The sequence below is a fragment of the Brugia malayi genome (assembly GCF_000002995.4).
Source record: "Brugia malayi strain FR3 genome assembly, contig: Bm_v4_Chr2_contig_001, whole genome shotgun sequence".
In the NCBI taxonomy this organism is placed as follows: Eukaryota; Metazoa; Nematoda; class Chromadorea; order Rhabditida; family Onchocercidae; genus Brugia; species Brugia malayi.
The window spans coordinates 6,209,239-6,233,153 of NW_025062476.1; the positions used below are offsets into that span (position 1 = coordinate 6,209,239).

The 23,915-nt window shown below is 31.1% G+C and overlaps 3 protein-coding genes across 4 annotated transcripts; 1 reads left to right on the forward strand and 2 right to left on the reverse strand.

Moving 5' to 3' along the window:
• Nucleotides 1-122: 122 nt before the first annotated feature.
• Nucleotides 123-3,286, reverse strand: Bm10414 (Uncharacterized protein; the record flags this gene model as incomplete). The annotated part of the gene is made up of 4 exons (XM_001899909.1): nucleotides 123-652; nucleotides 720-902; nucleotides 2,332-2,602; nucleotides 3,065-3,286. The coding sequence occupies 4 exons, from the start codon at nucleotides 3,284-3,286 to the stop codon at nucleotides 123-125; spliced, it is 1,206 nt and encodes a 401-aa protein (XP_001899944.1).
• Nucleotides 3,287-14,127: 10,841 nt separating this feature from the next.
• Bm6071 (Uncharacterized protein) lies at nucleotides 14,128-20,943 on the forward strand (the record flags this gene model as incomplete). Its single annotated transcript, XM_043078608.1, has 19 exons — nucleotides 14,128-14,222; nucleotides 14,559-14,732; nucleotides 14,907-15,074; nucleotides 15,374-15,556; nucleotides 15,765-15,886; nucleotides 16,128-16,327; nucleotides 16,446-16,620; nucleotides 16,786-17,018; nucleotides 17,444-17,512; nucleotides 17,589-17,704; nucleotides 18,026-18,200; nucleotides 18,353-18,574; nucleotides 18,728-18,817; nucleotides 18,916-19,035; nucleotides 19,205-19,360; nucleotides 19,619-19,695; nucleotides 19,920-20,011; nucleotides 20,166-20,289; nucleotides 20,463-20,943. The coding sequence occupies 19 exons, from the start codon at nucleotides 14,128-14,130 to the stop codon at nucleotides 20,941-20,943; spliced, it is 3,072 nt and encodes a 1,023-aa protein (XP_042934542.1).
• Nucleotides 20,944-21,422: 479 nt separating this feature from the next.
• Bm6335 (Uncharacterized protein) lies at nucleotides 21,423-23,845 on the reverse strand (the record flags this gene model as incomplete). 2 transcript variants are annotated; one of them, XM_043078609.1, is made up of 8 exons in its annotated part: nucleotides 21,423-21,596; nucleotides 21,805-21,957; nucleotides 22,064-22,146; nucleotides 22,248-22,401; nucleotides 22,568-22,708; nucleotides 22,839-23,138; nucleotides 23,442-23,653; nucleotides 23,788-23,845. In XM_043078609.1, 8 exons carry the CDS (start codon nucleotides 23,843-23,845, stop codon nucleotides 21,423-21,425), a joined length of 1,275 nt encoding a protein of 424 aa, XP_042934543.1. The 2 variants fall into 2 exon arrangements, with proteins under 2 accessions (XP_042934543.1, XP_042934544.1); XM_043078610.1 differs by lacking the exon at nucleotides 23,788-23,845 and having other exon boundaries at nucleotides 23,442-23,645.
• Between the last annotated feature and the right edge of the window lie 70 nt (nucleotides 23,846-23,915).

Consider the following 23,915-nt stretch of genomic DNA (forward strand, 5'->3'; position numbering starts at 1 on the left):
GCTAGAAAATATTGTTCTGGAAAAGTGATCTTGATTTTTTTTTTTGATTTAAATGATTTTGTTGACTTTAAGATCGTTTTAAAATGATTGAAAGGATAATTACACATGATATTCATAAAAAGTTAATAACCAGGAGAAGTACGAGGTGGTGGGCAATGGTCACACGAGCCTTGTTTCCCTTCCTTGCCAAATAATCCTGGCCTTCCATTTAACCCATTTTCTCCTGGGACACCCTGTGGCCCAGGGTCACCTGGTGGCCCTATTGGACCAATAGGTCCAGGTCTACCAATCGTACCAGGTTGTCCCGCTTTACCAGGTTGTCCAATTGGTCCCGGAAGACCTGGTGGCCCTTGTGGTCCAGGATATTCACTGAGAACACCAGGTAAACCACTAGCCCCTGGTGGTCCTGAAGGTCCCGGAGGTCCTTGTAGTCCACGAGGCCCAGGTGATCCTGGTGGTCCTGGTAGCAAAGATCCTCCTCCACTTACTCCTCGCTTTCCGGTTGGCCCTGGGAATCCTTTCGGTCCTGGAGCTCCAGCTGGTCCTGCTGGACCAGGAGGGCAATCAAAGCACAAATCTTCTGGTTTCGGTCTTGCATTTGGCTCGGCATCTCTACCGGGTGATCCATGTGCTCCAGGTGGTCCATCAGCACCTAAAATAGAATTTGTTGCCGAAAAAATGATGAAGTTTAAAATATCATAATGATGCAAATGACAAACCATTTTCACCGTCAGGTCCTGGAGGACCCGGTGGTCCAGCAGCTCCAACACCGCAACTACAACATGCGTTTTCAGTAGTTCCAGCTGTCACAGTTCTTGCACCGATACCGCTAAATTTGCTATCGTCATAAATTCCAGATGTTTTGATATATTTTGTGTTATTTCTGCCAATGCCACTCTGCTCTACAAATATAGAAAGATTATAAACTATTATTATCTTATTGCTAGAACATAAATAATTGAATTTTGTATTTATTTATTTCTTAATTCCTTATTTTCTCATTTAATTTAATTTGTGAATTTCACATGATTTTGAGGATCTTCTGAGAATTCTTTTTTTTTTTTTTTTTTTCAAAGGAACAAGATTAAAAAGAAATACCGAAAGCTTTCGTTTTCCTCAACAATGCTTATACATTCACGGAGACCGTTCCGAGTTTCATGCAGTGAATTATTAACCCAGTAAAATTTTATCCAGTAACTTGTTAATGGAGAAATTCTGGCTTCTCAACTACTCTAAGCATTCCTTTTTATTACTGAAGATAATTCTACTAAAACAAAGGATGATAAAATGAATTAGGTTTTAAAAAAGCTTAATTTGTCATTGTTACTTAGGTTTAGCTAGATTTGAATTCTCTCCTTCTACAGCAGTAAAATTGACATTTTTCATTTCGCTCCTGATTTTGATGTCGGACATAAAAACTAATTTTTCTCCACCTAACAAATTTTCAAGCCTATTTTATTCTAATGAAGCTGAAGTTAATCTTCCAAATAATTTTTAGTCACGTTTTACATAACTCCAAAATCTGATTTCGGTAGTGGGCATCCGGATTCGAATTTAACTTACGCAAAACAACCGATTGATATGATGAAGAAAGGCGAACATGATTTTAGTGCTGCGTTTGATAGCGGTGAGGTAAACATTTTTAAGCTTTGATCTGATTCATCAGCTTCAAATTAGTTTTAGTTTGAATTCTAATTTAAAACAATTTTTCTCTGATTGTATGAAACCTATATTTTTAAGCTGAGGTACTTCTTAAGTTTGTCTTTTAATTGTTCTTCCCTTGTAGCATCTCTACTTTTCTCGATATCGCACTTAAATTAATTTAGGATAAATGTTATGATGTGTATAGGATAAAATTTTCAAATATACTTCACCACTGCAACTTTGATGCAAATTATAAAGGCCTAATTGGATTTCAAGATCGAAATATGATTCTCGGCAAAAACGGTTTCTTTATAACCCTGGTGATTCACTTGCTGTAATTGCTGCAAACTTGAAGTGCATCTCTTATTTCCAGCAAAATGGCATCAAAGGTTATTTCATTTTTATCTTAAACCTTTGCTCATCAAAGCTATGAAATATAAAATAATAGATTTTATTTTGAAATTTCAAGTTTTCGCTTATTTTTGTTACACTACTTTTTTAGCTTGCTCTCCCTGCATCCACTAATCATCTTTAGAATTCCTATAATCAAATGGAGGGAAAGTTTCCATTTTAGATGGAAAACTTACCCAATCTGTGGCCTTAAAGACTTGAAAATTGTAAGATGAAGAAAAAAAACATCAGTTTCCAAATGAAAAAATGAAAGAATGATTGATCAAAATCACCAACCATATATCATCCTGTCACTTCTTGTCACATCTTCTTTTGTTAGCGCAAATCTGCTGTCCTCTTCTTCCGTTTCCTCCCTCTCCAAATCTTCCCCTTCTTCCTCATCATCTTCCTCATCCTCAGCACTATATCCGCCAATTTCATCTTCCACCGAATATGTTGGAACTGCGTGCGCTTCTTTTCTCCTTCGTTTCATTCTGTTGACCTGTCGACGGTTTACGTATCTTTTCAAACGATTATTGATGTTAACATTCTCCGTTAATATTTGTACCTATAATGCTAGAAAAAATAATGATTTTTTTGTATTTTTTCAAAATCGATGTTTGAAATTGTTTAAAATTTACTTATCAAAACTTGTCCGTCGGTATCCTTTCATCTCATTGCGGTTACACAATGAATTAAACTTAGTAAATTTTTAAAAAATGAAAAGATTTAACTTTGTTTAAAACAATGTCAAAAAAAGTTTTTTTTTTTTAGCAAGAATTGTTTGAAGTTCTCATTTAAACTATTGTTTGATGCCGAAAAATTTTTTGAAATAGAGAATGAAAATTCATCAAAATTATGTACAGCTTTTTTCTTTTTAAAAGATAAATTCTCTGTTTTTTTTTATTAAAACATATTATTTAGAGAGATTTTGCTAATTAATGGCAAAAATTCTTAGATGTTAGCTTTCGCAAGATCTACTCACATTAAGAGATCAAATTAATTAAGAAAAATTTATTAAGACAAATACCTTATCAAACTGTTGCCATAAACCATCTGTTAAATATTTGCAGTAATTAACTTCACCCTCGAGGGACGATTGTACGTGTTGCATGTAGTTATACAGAAGAGGTACAGCAATGATCGCTGTCAACGTAGCCATCGTTGATACTGTGATACCGAAGAATGCGGCACGTTTCATCGCTTCCACTTCTTTTTGTTGTAACTTTGAATCTACCACTGATATTGCCATCACCTAAATCAATTATTTATCTTCTCTAAGTACTGTTTCACTTTTTTTTGCTATTTTTTCCAGAACATAATTAAGCTCAAAAATAATTCAATGACTTAAATGTCACTTTTTTCGTTCCCAACCAGAAGACACTGAAATAATTAACTTATTCTTTGATGGTATTTTAACCTATTCAAAGATGTAAAATTCTTAAATTGGATCAACATACCGCAATTTATTACCATTTTTGAAAGTCAATGAAATTTCGGAAGAATTATGAAATGCTTATTTGCGATAGCAAATGATCAAAGAGTATTTTTCTCTTTCATCTCTCATAGTGAAAAGAATTTTGGATTTTTTGTATTTGTAGAAACTAAGTAGAAATACGCTATATTTAATTATCACTGATATGTTGATAATATCTTCGGGCAAAACACTCGTGAAATTATTTTAAATATAGTAATCTATGAACTATGCCATTGAGCACTAGTTTTTAGATATAGAAATTCTCGATAAAAAATAATATTTACACTTAAGGATTTGAAGACTGCCCAGTAATTCAGTAATTTAGTTTTAATTACTGGAAAAATGTCAGGTACTTTCACTTTTTGAAAGAGGTGAAAATTATTTTTAAATGGAAAGAAGAAAACAAGAGATAAATCTTGGTTTTAAGATATCTCCATTTTCCTTTTAATTTCAGTGAAGCTTCAATGAAGTTTTTGATCATCATTGTTGACTTTGTCCGTCAGTGAAAGCTACTTTAACTTGAAAGACAAATTTATAGCTGAAACAGAAAGGAAAAGGATGAACTACTGAAATGAGTGAAGAGTAATATAGATTTGATTTGGAAAAAAGAAGAGAAGCTATAAAAGAATAAATATTTAGATAAATCGATGGATGGTCGATTTTCTTAATATTAACAAAGTCATTTAATAAAAAAAAAAAAAACAAAATAGTTATTGACAGTTAAGTGTATTCGTATTTCTACTTCAGAAGGCCAATTAACCGTTTTCTTTCCCTATGTGAGCTGAAAACTTGTTGCCTTAAATTGTAAGATGCTGAAGATCTTAGATGAAAAGGCAGAGTTGTAGTTGTGATAATTGTAATAATTATGATTGTAGTGACATCAATAATCATACTTTAGAGAGATTCGCTTCACTGACTTAAAGTAATTAAAAATGACAATTTGAGCATATAATGTAAATAGCGCAGAAATAGAGGCATCGCAAAACACATTTTTGTTCATTTTTCCATGAGTCAATGAAAATTTTTCAAACAGATTGTGAAATTTTTATTCCTACATCTGTATGCTTTCTTTTAAGTATTATTTGACATTAGCTATGTACGGTTAACATATTCTATTTTTTTTTTCTTAAATATCTAAATTACAAGTTGAGAGTATTAAATTTTAATCCCACTATCCAGGAAGCGTATAGAACAGGATACGAAGACATAAACGATGTACCAATTCAATGAATTTTCAATAAGAACAAAGAACGGTTGATCTCTTACTTCTGTATTACAGAAAATTGCAAATAAGCCTGGTATGAGAATGTATGATACATATTTTAAATTTTATGATCAAACTTGCTATTAACAGAAGATTAACATCATAAAATATCGATTTATTAGTGAGGTATCTGTGAAGAAAGAATGAGAATAAAAAGACTATAAGGAAATTTAGAGAAACATAAATGGATGTAATAATTTCTTTTCTATCATTGTTTATTATTACCAATTGTTAATCACGGATTTTTGTAGGAAATGTCTTTAATTCTGTTTTTGTTAAGATTAAGTAATGGTATCTATCCTCTGTGTCTCAAGATAAGAGTTAAGAATAAATGATATTTCATGTTATTGCAACAGTCAAGTAATGGTCTTCAACTTCAACTGAAAGTTCAAAGCAAATCATAGGATTTTTATCAAATGAATGGTTTGTTTATGGCTTCTGAAAAATGGTATTCAATTTATGTGATGAAAAGTGGTATTTCAATTTTTGGTTTACAATAATTGTTATTTAGAGAGCGATTATGTAACAGAGCAATCATAAATGTGGCATCTAAGAAAGCAATGCAATTTAACTATGATAGCATAACACAGAAAATATTTGCCAAATGCTTGTTTATAACACATTTGTTGGATACCTTATATACCATCTATGACTTAACATAAGCTCAGAAAGTGTTTATACAAAAAATACAGCATTTGTTCTGGTTGAAATTATGAATATCAGAGAGAGTGGAGATGGATGCACAGTACGATGGATACGCTGAACAGGGTTTTTTTATATATCAGCGCTTGACAACCTGACATTTCAGATGACAAGCAATTTAAAGATGATAACACAAGGAAGAGTAAGGCGTGGCAAGAAAAGGTGCTGTAGGATAAAGAAATCATTGATTCGCATACCTATATCTGAAGGTCATAATCGTTGCTACTGTTTTATGCCATCTACGCTAATTTTCTCTCAAAATCTTTTCTCTTTATTCCCTGAAGGTATAGCAAAGCCGGGAACTTGTTCCAGCTTGATAATTGTCCATAGATCAGTAATAGTGATAATGAGACAAGATGACAGTAATAATTATCACGAGAATAGCAATAAAAGGTAAAATCATAAGGCAATATATTCATTCAGCCAATAAAAATATTTAGTTCAATTTAATAACATTTTTTTAAAAGAAAATCGGTTTCGGTTTCATTCTGGTATTCGCTGACCCTATCTTTTCGCTTCCCTTCTTAATTCTTTCTTAATTTTTTCACCCGGAATATTTTCTTCCCTCAGGTGAACAGTTTATCTTAATAGGTGCAAAAAAAAAAAAAATCCAGTTTTATAACCCGAAATATCTCATATCTCTAAACACTTTGCTGGAAGAAATAAATAACTTCAAATCTATTGCGGTATGTAAACTTTAATTTCTCATTTTGGAATATACTGTAATATTAATTAATGCAGATTACAAAAAGGCAAACAAGACAAATTGCGTAGGAATACTTGCAAAAAAGACATTTCTAGTACCTTAATTTAATAAAGATTTTAATAAAGAATCAAATTTGCATATTTTTTAATCATCATGAAAGCAAGGTTTGCAGTAAGTGCATCATGCAATAAGTGCACACCATGCAATGCTACTTTTTTACAAAATTGCAGAAAGAACACAGTTAGAAGCAAGTTGTATGGATTAGTTTACAAATGAAATCATCATCAAATTTATGCAAGTTTTTTTGGTGTAATAATGAAAACTTTATTTTAGAAGCCTTCTTTTCGTCACCAATAAACTAAATAAATTTCAGTTTCTAATAATTTCAATTTCCTAATAACTTGCCCCCTGGTTTGGGATAGTTTTTTTCATACAAAACAAATGAAATTTACGCAAAAAATTGAATTTCCAATTCAGTGTTGTATAATATTCAAGGAATGAATAATGAATGACCTATATTAAAAATAAATTTGAAACTTATGGAAGATGTGATCAAAATGATCAAAAGAGTGACTTGTTTTATATCTAACTAGAATTAAGCCCTAAAAGGAAAGCCAAGCTTAATAACAATAGTTTGTTTTATTTTAAACATATTTTTTTTAAATTTGCTTAAATGTTTTTTGCAATATTTCTGAATGTTTGTTTAGACTGACTTACTTATTTTAGCAGTAGTTTGATCATTCAGGAAAATTGAAAGCATATTGCTTGTATGTTTATAAAAAATATTGTGAAATATTCTTTAAAAAAAACTTTAAATTAATCATAATTTGTATAATAGCTAAGAAGACAATATTATTATCAAATGAATTGCCGATCAAATAGGATGCTATTAATTTTCCTTTGGCTTATTAGATTAACTGATACATTAATAAATAGAGAAATCGTTTTACTCTGCTCCATTTAAATTTCACCATACTGATTTTCACATACTGATTTCAGATTTCACCATACCACCAACTGATTTTGAGAAGTAACTATTACTATATCACTTTGTCTTCTTACTTGTTCAAGAGAGTTTTAAAAAGTATTTTTTGAATGATAATTCTTGTGAATTTCTAACACAAGATATCAGAACAAATTCCAAATTGAGATAATTTAAATAAAGTTGAATTGATTATCCGCGCATTATTTATTTCGCCACCCAAACAGCTTAAAATCATATTTTTATTAATTTATTTATTTTTGCAGTACAATCATCGCTTATCACTTTTTATTGCTAATGCATTTTAGATATGCTTTCTTATTGTTTTAAATGATTATTAATATCATCTTTTTTTTTTTTGAATTTAAAAAGTGTAAACAAGCAAAATACAGCAACGTTAATTTGATTTATAGCAAATTTTTGAGCAGAAAATTTAACTTTTGAAAATAGTCCACCTCGTTTACTTTTCTTTTTTCTTAGTTGAAAAAAGAGAAGATCTGTGATAAAAAGTTCTAAATTCAGTTTTTCTATTTGTTCTTTAAAATGAGTATCTAAGTAATTAATTGGTCAGAATGATCTCTTAAAAAACTATAAGCGAGATATTTTTCCAAAATTTAAAAGGCAAATGACAATAATATTGAGAGATATGATAATGATAATGGTATCAATGACGGCGATGATAAAAAATGCCAAATGGTGTTTTTCCCTTTTTCAATAATAATAATAATGGCAATCTGGTGACATATAGTAGAATTTTTTATCGATTTTCATCTTTTCATTTAAATTTACAAAAATTGCAAAAAGATTGAAAATAATAAAAAAGATTTTGTTTTCACGCTCCGTTTCATGCTTCTCTTCTCATTTCGTCTGATTTAGTTAAGAAATTTCTCACTGATCCTTGACTAACGGCGGCTAAAAAGTTGCATAAAAAATGCCAAATAGTGTTTTTCCCTTTTTCAATGTCAGTTATGGAAATTAAATTTGTTCTAATTCTATCAGTGATATTTCTGATATTTGCAAAAAATTGAAAATGTAAGATAACACATAAAAGTGATTAGATATGACAAAATGCTAGACGTGACATCACAAAAGTTCAACGACATGGATGGCAGTGATAATTGATTTGTAATTGGTGAGATTTAAACTTAGAAAGGAGTTAAGCACAGCAGTTGAACCGTTTGCTGTTTGTTTGGACACAACTCATGCACTCATGGAAAACACAAAGGTGAAAGGTAGAAACTGGATCTTCATAAATACAAAGATGTAAGGCAAAGGTTTTGAAAGTAAATTGCATTTATGGCAAGTGATAACGGTTGATGGTACGAGAAATCATGATAGTGATAATGGTATCAATGTTAGTGCTTATATTGAGGGTGATGCTGATAAGACTACTGATAATGGTTTCTGATAATGGATTTAGCAATAGAAGTGATTGATGCCATTCATCTGATTTTTTTTTAATTAAATTTTTTTGTTCTCTTAGTGGATGAGAAGATATCATTTTCCTTTTAACCAGTGCCGATAATCTTTGAAGAATGGTTTTAATCTTTGAAAAAGAAATATAACGAAAATTTTATTTTTTCGAAAACTGTTAGGAAGTAAACAAAGAAACTAATTTTATTTTTGAGATTAGTTGTTTTTATAATATGGAAGGTTGTGCTACTCTTTTCACATTTAAAAAATTGGCTCGTGTTAAAGGTACGAAAGTTGTAAAGCGATTATCGGACATTCTTATTTTTCTTTTACACAAATTTTGGCAAATGGCAAAATTTCAACGTGTTGCGGGTTTGAATATCTTTGAAAATAGCTTTCAATCCATTTAGAATTCATCAATTTTAAAGTATTTTATAAATATTTATCATCCTCTCTATCATTTCCTTCCTATCATTTCCCGTTTTTCTCTTTTAACAAGTTTCCCCATTTTCCTTAGCAAGTTGATTTTGATGTAAAAAATAAACTGTCTGGTATAATAATATTTTAGCGACTGAGTTGCACACTACGCTGTATATTCCATCACTTTCAGTTCCACATAAAACTGATAATCTGATAAACGATTCACAGTTGCTGTATTTTATCTTAAAACTTCTTTATTCAAAATAAAAAAAAAAGCAGAATAAACCGGCAATTTTCGAGAAGCGATGAAATGAAAAATTTTTCAACACCATCTTCTTAAAGAAAATTTTACATTTCATATCTTTCCTATGTAATAATTAAAACTACAGTTTATTTTTCCAATGCAAATTAATTTTTTAATTTATTATTTTTATAGTAATTTCTTTTTTCTTTTGGTTTCGCAGAATTTGAAATTGCAATAAAATTTCAAGCCAATATGTAAAAATCAGAAAATTTTGGAAAAAAATGAATGATATATTTGTGATATGTTTCCCAATAATCAGTTATATTCCATTACAATGAAATATTCTGAATGTATCACAGGATGCTTCATTGATGTTAAAATCATTTACAATAAACACAGGTAAAAGGGAATTGTATTTTAAAATTTGTAATGAACTACATTTAGAGACTGACGAAATTTGAATGAAATACCTCAGAAAAAGAATAATGTGAAAGAACATGTGTAAATGGTTGAAATGGAGCAAAAGATGAAGGAATGGTTTTTGAATTATTTGTTTAATTAATCTGATTTTGATAATAATTTTTGCGATATTTTTCAGCTTCTGTTTTTTTTTTTGGAAAATAAATTCAGAAAAAGGAAGTGGAAAAACAAATAATTGTTCGAAGGATTTCGAATAATTTTTTTCCCTTTTTCTCTCCATTGTTTCATCTTTTTCTTGCACGAAAAACAATTAATGTGGATGGGAAAGAAAATAATCATGTAAAATAAATTATTATTTTGACCGATAATTAGAAACCGAACATTCATAAATGAGGCTAATTTGTTCTTTTAATTAATGAGTTTTAAATAAATTTTAATTAATGATCCCTTACTTTCTGACATTCCAAACGTCAAATTTTGCATTTCGAATTAGATTAGTACCGGTTTCGGTACTACTTTGAATTAGTCCAAAGCAAACCTTTGAAAACCCAATGGAAATAGTAAAGCAATATTAGAAGATGCTAAAATAATGCAAAACATCCGATTACACAGACTCAACTCCATTCAACTCAAGGAAATGCTTGAAAATTACTTTGAAACTGAGCACCAACAATGATTTCATGTTGTCATACAATCATATAGATTGGTAGGAAGTATTTCTTATCAGTATTTTTCAGTTCAATCTGGCACATGCTTGTAGTCTAAGTTGCTAACTTATTAATTTTAAATAATTTGTAGTCAATTGAAAGAGTGTCCATAAAAAAATTTTTTTTCCATAGAAATATATCCATAAAAAAATTTTGCAATTATTTTCAAGATTGATTTGAACGGATAGCAAAAATTGCCATAAGCGCTGTTATCATTATAACAGCAAAGTGAACCAATGTGATTAATTTTAATTCAATTTGTCTCTTTTTGAATTTCTTGAAGCTATCATAAATACATCGCTGCATGAAATCAAACAGTTCAAATCATTAAGATTCGTTCAGTTCTGAGGATGAAGCATAAAATTTTCAATTCAACTGGGACGCTCCGATGAAATGAATGAAATAACAAATTACTTTCAGAAATTATTTTTTTAAAAAGAATAGCAGATGCAAAGAACCTTTCAATTTAACAAGAAAGGTTTATACAAAATAATAAATTTTGTATTTATTACTGCCTGGTTTCTCGTTGTTAAAGAGTTAAGATACCACTGCTCTAAATTTTTGATAAAAATATGATTCTCCTTCTTTTTTCTCATTCATCCATCATTTTTCTTATTTTAAAGATTTCTTCACTGCAAAAAACTTAATTTTTATTGCAGAAAGGCAGAAGACTGCTGTAGAAAAAAAAAAGATAAAGTCAAAATCATATTATTAGGATTAATGTTATTTTCAGTTTCAATCACTAAATCAAATTACAATTTTTTTACTCATTTGAATATAATAAGTTGGTACTGGTTCAATTTATAATAATCACACAAGAAATCAATCATTTTCACTTATGATGAAAAAAAAAAAAAACGAACAAAGTTGCAGTGTGAACTCAGTTCACATGTTAAAGTAAAAATGAATATAAAAACTACCAACAGTTGAAGCTGTTCAGGAATTGAAGGGAATCTTTTCAGGCACCTATCTGTTTAGGAAATTTATGATTAGTTTTATCAGTAAGATTATAAATAAAGAATGGATTCGTTAAGGAATAGATTTGACAGTTTAGTTTCTAAAAAATTCGAAATGATAACGCCAGTGAAGGAAAAAATTTTCTGATCATTTATTTTCCATTCTTTGATTCCATTAATATCTCTGCTGATTCTATAACTCAATGAGGGGAAATCGTGAAATGAAATACTAGAAATATCAGTTTTCACTTTCTCAGAAGAACTTTAGCAAAATTTTTGTCTATGATCAAAATGCTATGTATACAGCGTCTTTGCCTTTTATATTCTTTTTACTTCTCAAATTTGATCAGCTTAGCTTTTCTTCGGGTTCGTCAGCTTAACTCATAGATACATTGTTTGATAGTAGGCTTGCAAAAGTTTGCTTAAACACGGGTTTTTGGTTGGTGGTATTTAGTGCCGATAAGGATGTAACGACCTGTTTCATTGTAGTGCTTTAAATATTTGCAAAAGTGGAGACTGAAGCAAACACAATGATATGCAAGCAATTAGAACTATTATCTTTTGTTCTATTATATGAACAATGGGATTATTCGATTACAGAATCCAGAAATTGTATATGGTTAAAGATTAAAAATTCGAGAACCATAAAACCATGAAAGTATTATTTTTTGATAGAAATATTTGACCATTTCTTACTATTGGAAAAATAAAAAAAGTTCGATCAAATATCACACAGTTGCAATAGAATGCATTGAAAGGATGATGGATGGATAAACCAAAAAAAGCATTAATTCTCTGCATTAACTTAATACAAAATTAGTTGCGCTTAAAAGGAAATTTTCTAAGCTAACTTTTAGATGGTGGTTGAACAATCACAAGAAAAGAACTTCAATAAATTAAAGCAAATCGAAAAATCCGAAGTTTCTAAGATTTTTCTGGAAAATCATTGAAAAGTTTATATTCGGAGTTTCTAAGTTTTATCTCACCATTATCGTCATTCATTCAAAAGAAATTAAAAACTATAAATAGGAATTTTTTAAGATTATATTACAATTAGATGAGAAATATAAACATCACACGTTAAATGAATAAAAAGAAACAAACCTTATCCAAAGAGAGACAAACTCATTCAAAAAAGAGTTTTGCCAAAACATTGGAAATTTATGGTTTTCAGTTTCTAAATACTTTCACTGATATGATTGGATTCCTACTTTTTTTAAAATAGTGCTGTTTTAATCTTAAATGGGTAAGCAGGTAACCAGTTTAATAGTATTATAGTAATCTTGCTGGGAAATATGACAAAGATATCACTTTTGCATTTTGTGTTTATAAAAAAATTAGAAGCATTATAGTAGATATTAATGTAACAGATGGAAAGTTGCTGATGTGTTCGATTAATATAACCGGAACATTTCCGATTGCTCAATACGTCCAGTTGGATATAACTTTACATGAATATTTCAGAAAGATTTACAACATATACTGTTAAATATTCCTACCTTATTAGGTCGATGGTAGGTTTGCTGAAAGTTCAAAATTAACAGATCTGTCCTGTTAATTGTTGGAAATATGTTTCTTATAGAAAACATTGCTAGCTAAGCTATTAAACAACAATTACTTTATCAAATGTGTTAAAGAACGACTGATAATTGTCTAAAGATAAGTCAGATTAGTTAAAAATCAATTAGCAAAGAAATGCCTGCCAGAATTGTGCAGTTGTTAAGTACAGATGATAAGATTATTTTCTGATTTTAAACTATTCCTGTTAAAATATTTATTACAATGGCGACTTCAAATTGGAAGTCCGATAGTCTTCAATTTAAAAATTTTTTTTTGATTGAAAATCTATTTGCTTCCATTTTCCCACGCAGCTGGAAGAACTTTTAGTCTGAAATAATATGTCGAAGGGTTTGTTTGTGGGATATAAGAGAACTTATAAGAAAAGAAATGGAAAAAGACAAGCAACAACTTTTTTTCCAGTAAGAAATCAACGAACTTTGCATTATATCGTAGAAGATTTCTTCGAACAGAAAAACATTTAGCAAAATTGGTTATCTTTTTCAGTACCTATGAAATATTAAAATATTCACTTGAAAAACAAGAATTTTAAAATTGCTATATGATTCTGTTTGGTAAGCTAATTAAACATAGAAAATGTGTTCTCAAGCCTAGAATTGCAAGTGGAGTAATTGGCCAGATAGAATGATGAAGTATTTTTGATAAAGATGATGAATATGTTGCTGGCCTATTCACCATTGTTGTTTGTTGTAAAGGTACCAATTTGATAATAGTGTGATGACAAATGAAAAGTGGCATGGCATATGACCGTCATCAAGTTCAAATGTAAGCTTTGTTAATGGGTTTTAAAAAAAGCTGAACAGCAGACTTTTCTTTTATGATAAATAACCAAGTAGTCCTGGGCTCTACAAGCAAATCATCAGTGGATTTTTCAATTCTTTCTTTTCTCTTCTTTTTCTTCAAAATTGTTCAGTCAATGGTAACAAACTCTTTGAATGTAAATACAGCTTTTGTGTTTTAGTTAGTGCTGCTTAGTTATTCATTTCTTAAAAGTAATGAATTCTTTTGTTTACAATTTATTCAATTCCAAATTAATTTCTCTTTTAAGCAATATTAGTACTTGTTCCCATTATATGAGTGATGTTTTTTGAGCGTAATTCAGATTTCAAGTCATTTTTAACACTGAAGTAGAAATAAAAATTATAAGAAATCAATAGATTCTATAAATACACCCCGCTTCTTCTGATTATCTTCCTTTTTTGTCGATAGCATAAGCAAAAAGCAATGCCTCGAACAGCTGACCATATTGCAAGTCACTTAAACTTGTTTGCGGATCGTCACGAGCCTTCTGGAAGTCGTTTATATCTCTATCAATCGAGGTTCGTTTAGATATTACATTATAAACATAAACTTTTGAATTGTCTCAAAAGTTGCAAAGCATTCATGAGACTTATTTATTCACTTTGTTGCTTCATGAGACGTGAAATATCTCCAATAAATTCGAGAAATTAATTGGAGCTTCAGGTGAATTAATAAATTGATCTATAAGCAATTATTTCTCTGGAATGGATTTAGACTGGCTATAATAAACCTGCAAGCAACTCTCAGCACTATTTCTCTTCTAAATGACACTGAATGATTTTGGAGGACTTGACAATCAGTCACTTCCATCAAAAACTGCCGTATAACTTTGACTCAGCTTTAGCTTCTTTAAGGAAACAAAGGAATTCGATTATAAGTGAAAATATCGAGCCTATTCGAAAATCAGGAACTATTCTGTCAGTTATTTCTACCGAAGAAGTTCGGGATGAGCCTGTATTACTTACTATCATTGAAAATGCCAATATGGATGGAGTCAAGCACTTACAGACAGATGATGCTTTTTCAAAGTTTGTCTTCAGTTATTATTCACTTTCATCTCTTCAAATATCAAAGTATGAAAAGTGAGATGGCTATTGTCACGAAGATTTGTGAGCATGGGAATAACTGGATGCTATAAAATGATATTAGGGATTCGGGACCGCTTGACGGTTGATTACTAGTATACACCAATTAATTTGTAGGTATTTTTGGGCAGCGATAATCGCAATATTCGTATTGTTAGCATGTTTTCAAAGTTTCAAACAAATCAATATGTACTTAACTACACCTGTAGCAACAAATATCGAAGCAGCTTATCCAAATCAAATACCATTTCCTGTTGTCGCTATTTGCAATAATAATCAGTACAGGTGAGCATAAGTGATTGCTGTTTTCGTTCATTATAACTTTATCTTTAGCTCAGAGAACTGAAGAGGTTTTGAGTTACTTTTGTGCAAACAGAAATATGAAAACTAACACTTTACAATAATCAACGAAACTAAACAAATTGGTATAAATTGTTGATGGATAACTTGTAAAATGGGTATAAAATTCACAGCATAATAGAAATCTAAAGAAAAATAATCGGCTGAATAAGGAAGAGATACGTTATTGATATCATTAGTGATTGAATTCGTGAAATTAAGCAAAGAAATGTGGACACTTTCAGATTAACTTATTTGACGGGTCCAGCAATTCAGAATCGCAAACCAAAAGAACCAAGGAGTAATAACACTTTATCTAACGAAATGAATTTAACAGTGTTTGATAAGGTGCTAGAAAATGCATGGGACATGGATGCTGTAAAATTTCTTAGGAATGCGGCGCATTGGAAGTCCAGAATGATACTCAGGCAAATAAAGTTACCATTCAATAATAAAAACAACAATAAGTTTTCAGATTCTTTCCATCAGGTTAACAGTTTGGTATTTTTTTAATTTGCACACTTTGAGACTTGCAAAAGAACTTTCTACTCATATTTTGCATGTACTCTTGTAAGATTCAAAAATTTTGTCAAATGTTTTGTGCTGTTTTGTTACAAAATCTCAATATGATGTCAGTTGCACTTGGCCGAATGGTACTAGTTGTCGATTATCAAATTTCAAGGCAGTTTGGACACTTACGGGTCTCTGCTGGGCCATAAACACAGATCCAAATAATCCACATTATATATCTTCAAGTGGTAAGAGTTTATGGAAGCAAGTTTAACTTTTAAATAAAGCATAATTTTAAGATGAATATAGTTTCCAAATTATTTTGTACCTAAATTTAGATTTTCTTGTTTTTAATATTTTTGAACAGGACTTACATTTTATAAAATAAAAATTTTAATGAAATGGTAAAAGATCATTTAGTTTTCCCCTCAAATAAAATATGCATTGCTTTACTGATCAGACGCAAAATACATTTACAGTGTTTTTAAGGCTCTGATAATGGTCTCAGATTATTACTAAACATCGAACGGTATGAGCGAGTAGAAAGTTGTACGCCATATTTTCGGACTATGAGTCTTCCAGGATTAAAAATTTTAATTTATAATCAAACAGATATACCGGAATCATCACTCGACGGTGTCAATGTTCCGCCGGGATATACAATGGAGATTCCGTTTAAAATGCAAAAGGTAACACTCTTTCATTAAATAATTATTCAAACAAAATTTTAAAAAGATATAATTGCTTTGCCTGAGATTTTCACCAAACTTTACATAATACTTGAACCGATAAAATTACCTTTCTTAGAGGCATAAATATTCCGGTGCGGGATGTGTGGAGAAAAGCGCAAAACAACAAACAACAATATTGGCAGTTGATGATCCAGAAAATATCCATACATGTACTATTCGGAAATATTTGCATGAAATTGAACAAAAGTGCAAATGTTCCATGAGGCGGGCATATAATCCAAATCCAGGAGGTAACTCAACCGATTCTTACCATCTTTATTTGTATATCTTTCCTTCAAAAAAGATTTTTAGGATGATATGATAAGAATTTGAAACGTTATCTATGAAACTGAATACTATCATTATTTATCCTCTATCTACATCATTCCTCTATACCAATACGGATACGATTTCAGCGTATAGTTTCTGCAACGTGGATCAATATTTCACGTGTGCATTACCCACTCTACAGTTCGGTAAAAAAAGGAGTTTTAATAGATTTGGCTGTCTTTCACCATGTGATCAGATCGATTACACAGCTTGGCAGGATATGACTTTACTTCCAAATAGTATCTTTCCCTCGCTGATTGATACTGCCGAAGAAGAGGATGTGGAAGATGTTATTGATGACTATGATGACGAGAATGATGTAAATAAACATTTAGCCGTTTGACTGTTTTCATTTAACAAATATCTGTTGAGAGTAATATTTGTTTCTGACCAAATGCCCAAACTTTGTTATATTTTAAGCGACAGTACTTGTGTAGTGATAGTATATACAGCCTAAGTGAATATTTTAAATTTAGCTTTGATTTGAGTAATTAATTTAAAAATTACTTTCCCATTGATTGAAATTTCAAAACTCGAAAATTAATCCAAATAATTAAATGCAAAAATCGAGATCATTAAGTAAGCAATAAACGAATGCATGCTACTTTGGTTTTGTTTTATATAATAAAAACTAAAAAATTAAGCATTCGATTTATATCTTAACATTGAGGTCCTATTATTTTTTAATAAAATTCGAATGTTAAGATTTTTATAATATTCGACTGAAATTTCTAAAATTTGAAGGCAAACATAGAACTCCATCGTGATGAGCATTTCCAGTGTGAAGAAAATCAGCTGCTGAGTAATCAACAGGTATTAATTCAATATACGATTTGAAAGCAATGTTTGATTTATTTTCACTAACCAAAAGAAAAAAAATTATTTTAAGGTAAGACAAATCAAGCGTGCAGCACAACGTGCCTATGAAAAACAGTCTCGATATCAGGAGGATATAAGACTAAGGACGAAACGAATGATACTGAAGTTACGAGAAGCAACACAAAAGTAATTCCGTCGTTCATCATCAGATTGTGAATTTTAAAGCTAATTAACTAATCTTAAGGATGAATATATAGCATGATCTAAGATTTATAAATAAAATTATAATCCAAAATTAAGCTGAAATTTTATCTTTGTTAATAGAAAATAAAAGAGATATGCACAATGAAAAAGACCAGTCAGTGTTACAATTTCTCATCAAGATAGCTACAGTTTATGGAGAAACACGATGAAATTTGAAGTTGAGAATAATTTTTTATTTAAGTCAGTTCGGAAATTGTTCTTTGTAGGGCAAACATAGTTTATGAATAAGGTCATATTTTGTAGGTTGATTGACAATGGTTGGGGATGGACAGATGAAACGTATCAAAATGCTTTTGAACGATTGAACAAATCTATTTCTTGCTTCAGTGCAATACCTGTTAATCATGCTAAAATGTTTGCTGCTATTGAAAATCCACCATCGTCAACTGAAGAAGCACGAATTTCTGTCATATATCGAGTATGTCCTCTTTAAAAATTCATTTCAAGAAAATGTAAGACTTGAAATTCTAATGTGTAAAAATTTTTCTATATAAATATATGTTGTTTAGACTTAATAAACTGTATATAGAAATAAACTGAATTCTGGATGTCAACCGTATTTATTTGCAGCTTTTGGAGCCAAAAGAGGATATCAGTGGTGCTAAGCAATTTCACACTGTAGTGCAACTTCGAGAAGCCTTTGGTGATCGTTTTGATGAAGTAGTAAAGGAGATGCAAAGATTCGTTAATACTGTCACCAAACTGTACAAAATATACAATCCATCATTTTACAAATCAACGCTAAGCGTTAATCTCAAACGCATGGATACTACCTTGTTTTTGGCGAATCAGGTTTTGTTTTTGGGTTGAAAAGGAGATAACTTTTCTGAGAGAGTCATTGAGTATGCAATTGTTAAGTCCAGAAAGCTTCTCTGTCTTTTTCGCAGAATTATATCGGATGTATTAAATTGAACCAACTCGTTTCAAATGATGGGCTAATTGCAGTATGAATCAGGCAGGTTACAACGACGTGCATGGGCAGAAAAAATGCAATCTCGAAATATGCGTCACTTTTTTGATCAAGATTTTTTCGAAGTATTCTTTTTTCTAAAGATTAATAAACAATACTTATCACTTTGTTGACCTATCACAAAGTGCATATTTAAGCTTGATTGTAATACAATGTCTTACAGGACTGGTACAATCCAATGCTAAGAGATCTGGATGAAAATTTAGTTCGTAACATTGTTGATATAGCTGATGATGAATTGCAAAATTTCATGGCCGCTGTTGACGATGGGAGAGGTCTACAGGTGCTTAGTTTTATGGCACAATTTCATTCATTTTATTTTGTTGGTTTATAATTCCTTTGCTTTCAGCGTGAATTCACTATGCATAATTTCAAATTAGTTAACAGTCACTTATCTCTAGTTTTCTACTTTAGTGAATTCTATGCCTTAAAATTCCTGAGAAATGTTATAGATGGGCTCTATGCTGTACTTCGGTGATACGACAATGCATCACAAAGAACAATTCGGTGCATTTATCCGCGACATTGTTGACTGCACTTTCGGTGATGTAAAAAATGAAAGTATCATCCTGTTGAATTCATTCAAGAAAGTAATGCATGAATTTCAGGTATATTACGGCTTTCATACTTAACTGTAACATAACTTGGTGTGGAATTTAATTAATCAGTGGAAGTAAGTTAGTAAGCTTGAATAATGCAAACCTGTCATTTAGCATTTGTTAAATGTACCAGTAAAATGAAGTGCACTTGAACAATCTGTGAAGAGAATTTTACCTTTATTTGTTCATGAATTCTTAAACGAAATCGTACTTTTAGTTCCTAGTAAAAGTAGATTTTTTAAAATTTTAAAGGACAATTTTTTGTAGTCAGCATATTCGAATTTATACCAAAAGGAATTACCAGCTTATTTGGCCAATTTTGATTTTGGATCGGCATTCGTAGAGTAAGAATTTTTATGTTTCATTTTCTTCATACAGTCGATCACTACTGCAGCAAATTGTTTATAAATTTCAGAAAAAAAGTTAAATCTTTCATTTGGAATTATTTCTTGCTGTCAAAGCATTTGGATGTTAAGTGTAATTTAAGTTAATCAAAATTTTAATCCAAATTATTTTTCAGTATTAAAATCTTCGTGTACGTTTTTCTTAATTAAGTTAATTATTTCAGACAAAATTTCGCAATGGTGAATGTTTTCCTGCATCGAATGAATATTGAAACATGGCGACAAGAAAGTACATACAGTATTTGGAGTTTGGCATGTAGGTTTAAAGAGAGTTGAATGCAAGATTATTTTCCTTTTTAGATCCCAATTGAATTTTGGATAAGAAGTGAACACAATTATATTATAGGTGATGTAATTATTACAGGTGATTACAGGTGACGTAATTGTCACAGGTGATGTAATTATTATAGGTGATGTAGGTGGAGCACTTGGTCTTTTCCTTGGTGCAAGTTTACTTACAGTTATCGAACTTATTTATTCATGCTGTCAATACGGTCTGTGCAATCCATTTTGTTGTTGGCCTTTAAACAGTTGGTAATGATTCCTTCTCGTTAAATTATAAAAAAATACCACTAAAAATTCCACTAAATCTCTAAACTATGAAGTTGGTTAAACTTTTTCTAATTTATTTATTCGAAGAATAAATAATGCTGAAATGATGGATTCTTATTAAAATGGTTTGTAGAAATTTAAATGATTTCCTCCAGGAAAAATATCAAAACACACCCGGCAGACAAATCAGACAAATGGAAGCAGAAGAATAAATCGGAAACGGAAAGGAAACTTGCTGGCGTTACGATAAAAAGATCTAAAAGTCCTATTTCGTGTTCTACTTCTCCAAAAAGTGCTTCACCCACCGAAAAAGTAAATGGAATTTATTGGCAATTCAATAATCAAAACTATTTGGCAACAGAACCCGCTTGTTTCATAGATATGTCCGAGAATCAATTGTCGAAGAATTCAACTCCAAGTCTTTCATCGTCCACCAATTTCTCTAATAAAGACAACACTTCGCCGAACGACTTTCTATTTGGGACAAACAGTTTGGAAAAACAAGATTCTATGAGATCTTCCAGAAAACTCACAAATTTTCCGGGACAACTCTCGTTCGAATCCGTTTCATCAGAATTTTCTGATAAAATGGCAACACTATTTCAGCCGAAAAACGAAAGACAGACGTTCGTTTGAATCCGAGCTTCAAATGTAAGAAGATAATAATTTCCAATTTTTAATTTTGATTTTGAGCATTGTTGTCACTGTTCATTTATGTATAAAATAGCAGCGTTTGCTTAAAACTGATTAATGATTCAGAAAAATGATTCAGAAAAAATATATATTGCTGTACTTTTTGATCAGATCAAATAGAACGTTAAACATTCAAAAAAATTTTTGTTGTTAACTTAGTCAAAGTGCACTTGGGTGTATCAATAGTGTTGATTTTAAGAAAAGATGTTGGATGCCCTTGCTTTCCTCATCGTCCTTTCAAACTTCAGTCTTATTCAGTCTAGATTAAAGTTTGGGCAAACAATTGTTCTGTTTTGTGTTATTTCAAGCATACACACACGATGGTAACTTTTTTTATTTGCTAGTTAATAAATTGATAAATATAATTTCCTCAATTGTGGAGTAGGAGTGTTAGATCTCTTCAGATATGCACCAGTTTTTTGCTAATTTTCATAATAAATATTGAATTTTTTCCGTCTGCGGAATGGATCTTCAGTGTTGTACAAAAATGAGCGGTCAAAGCCGGTTGTATCATCGTCAATTAGACAATAATCAATGGCAGCTCGATCATTCATGTTCGATTCCTCAGGTGGTATTGCAGTAACTCCGATTTTAATCTGGAAAGTAGATACCGGATAGGATAGCAAATTCAAACTTTTTGTTAGTTTTTAAATAAGAAAGTTCAAAGACTTGTCATTCAGTTTGATTCAATGAATAACAGAATCTTAAGGGAAATTTCGCTGAGCAGTATCTATTTATCCTTTGAAAAATTTAATCTTATTATTTTGGTGGTTAATGCGTTCCTTAACAAATCTTTAGACCTACGTGTACGGTGGCGTCTTTGCCCAGAGTGCCACAAGTAGGCTGTGCAATCATGCGCTTGATTGCATTAGTCTTCAAAGCCCACATTATCGGACGACTGTGCTTGTTTTTCACGTGGATTGTCACCATTTCCGTAAAAGGATGCTTAAATATTATCTGAAAGAAAAGCATAAACGAAGTTTTAAGGCTTGAAGTTTTTAGACACTTCCAATATTAAAATTGCAAATGACATAAAGGAATTATGAAGTGAGACTGTAATTACAAATTCATTTGGGTTAGTAACAAGAGTCTCTTCTTCTTTCACCGCCGTCGACGTCGAATATTCGCTGGAATGTAGTGAACCACCTGCCTGAATGCAAAACTCATGATCTCCTGACTATTTGTGAATTTGTTATGTTTGGGAACGAATAAACGAAGTTTTACGAATTTCCTCAAAAGTAAGTAACAAGCCTCATTCTCAACTTTCTGGCAGTCACCAGCAGGAGTCGATTTCACGGTGTCATTTTCTGACCCATCATTTTCTTCTCCGTAATCTGACAATATTGACGAGTCATTCAGGGTAATTTGTCGGTGCTTCTGTATTCCAAATTTGAATTGTTCCTGAATATTAATTGATAATAGAATGAATTAAAACTTTTTTTATGTTTTAATTTTGTTTCAAAATTTTAGGAAAATGAACCGCGTACATTACAGATTAAGAAGTGTGAAATAATTAAGTTCTATGCTTTCATTTTCATCCAAGTTTTAATTACTTCAACTAGCTTACTGTAGTAGAAGCGACTGTTTTTAGAGATCCATCGTGAGTGTAAGAAGTATCCAAGTAAGCAGTCATCTCTGGACTACGAGACAATGAATATGCAGTTGTTAAGTTATTATAATGTAATGATGGATACCTTCTGAAGAGACTCTGCAAAACCGAAAATATTACATACATGTTAGAATTTTTCATTTTTTTTTAAAATAAATTGTGTAAAAGTACGCCATAATGCCTAATGATCTGAAATTTCTAAATTGTTTAAATTTCTGTAAATGCATACTTCGGCAGAAAACTGCGTCGCATCGGTGATTGTCATTGCTGTATTAAGACCAATTTGCGATGCATAAGACGAGCCTGAAAAATGAACAGGTATGTCGGAGCTAACCATCGAATTAGCCATTGCGTTACGGCGTTGTTGCTGCTCCATAAGACTTTTGGCGACATCATGCTGATAAACAACATTGAAAAATAGGACAATGAGAAGGATGAATTTGCCGAAAAAGTATCCAAATGCATCCACAAATATGCTGTCGAATGCAATCAAAATTCCATGAATTGACCAATAGAAAAGCGTTGCCTTCTAAAGTATCACTGATTCCAACTATAACTTAAAATCCAATTCCAATCTCCGAGTATTAACTAATTCCATTCTTACTTACTTCTTTAATCATTTAATTTCATTTCAATTGACATCTCATTTTATCTCACTCCATTCCATAGAATTTCAATTGCCTTAGCAGGCTTTGATGACCAAAATGCATAATTATGCTAATTTGCAGTAGTAATAGCGTTGTGAAGTTAAACGTGTTTGTAGGTGCTCACGTTTACTTAAAAGTACTTACGTTAAAAATACTTACGTAACTCTGTCATGTTTCAGACTTACATAAGCAAAGATCCGAGTTGTGTGATCGGAAAGTTGTTCGTAAGTAAAGATAGCGGCTGGTACTGTGGTGCATATATTGCATACTGTCTGAGCATGCTCACCGTTAATGAGATATGCTGAGATAAGTACTGAGCAGATGATGAAAAAATGACGCCAATTTATCTTCTTGTTTCGTGTCTCATCAATTTCAGATTTCTTTTTCATACACTGTTCTGAATATTTAACAATGAATTGACGTGCTCCCGACACTACCACGTCTCGTGAAAATGCAACGTTTTTATACCGCTGGTACCCTCTGTTCGAAAGACTCAATAAAGTTCAATCTCAATTTAAAAATTAGATAGACCTCCTCGAATGTTCAACTGCCTCCAGTCATGATACTTATAATTTTTTACTGTGGTCATTTGCTGTTGACGAGTAAACCGCACTTAATGATTTATATGACTTTAAACTATGATCGCAAACGTTTCACCA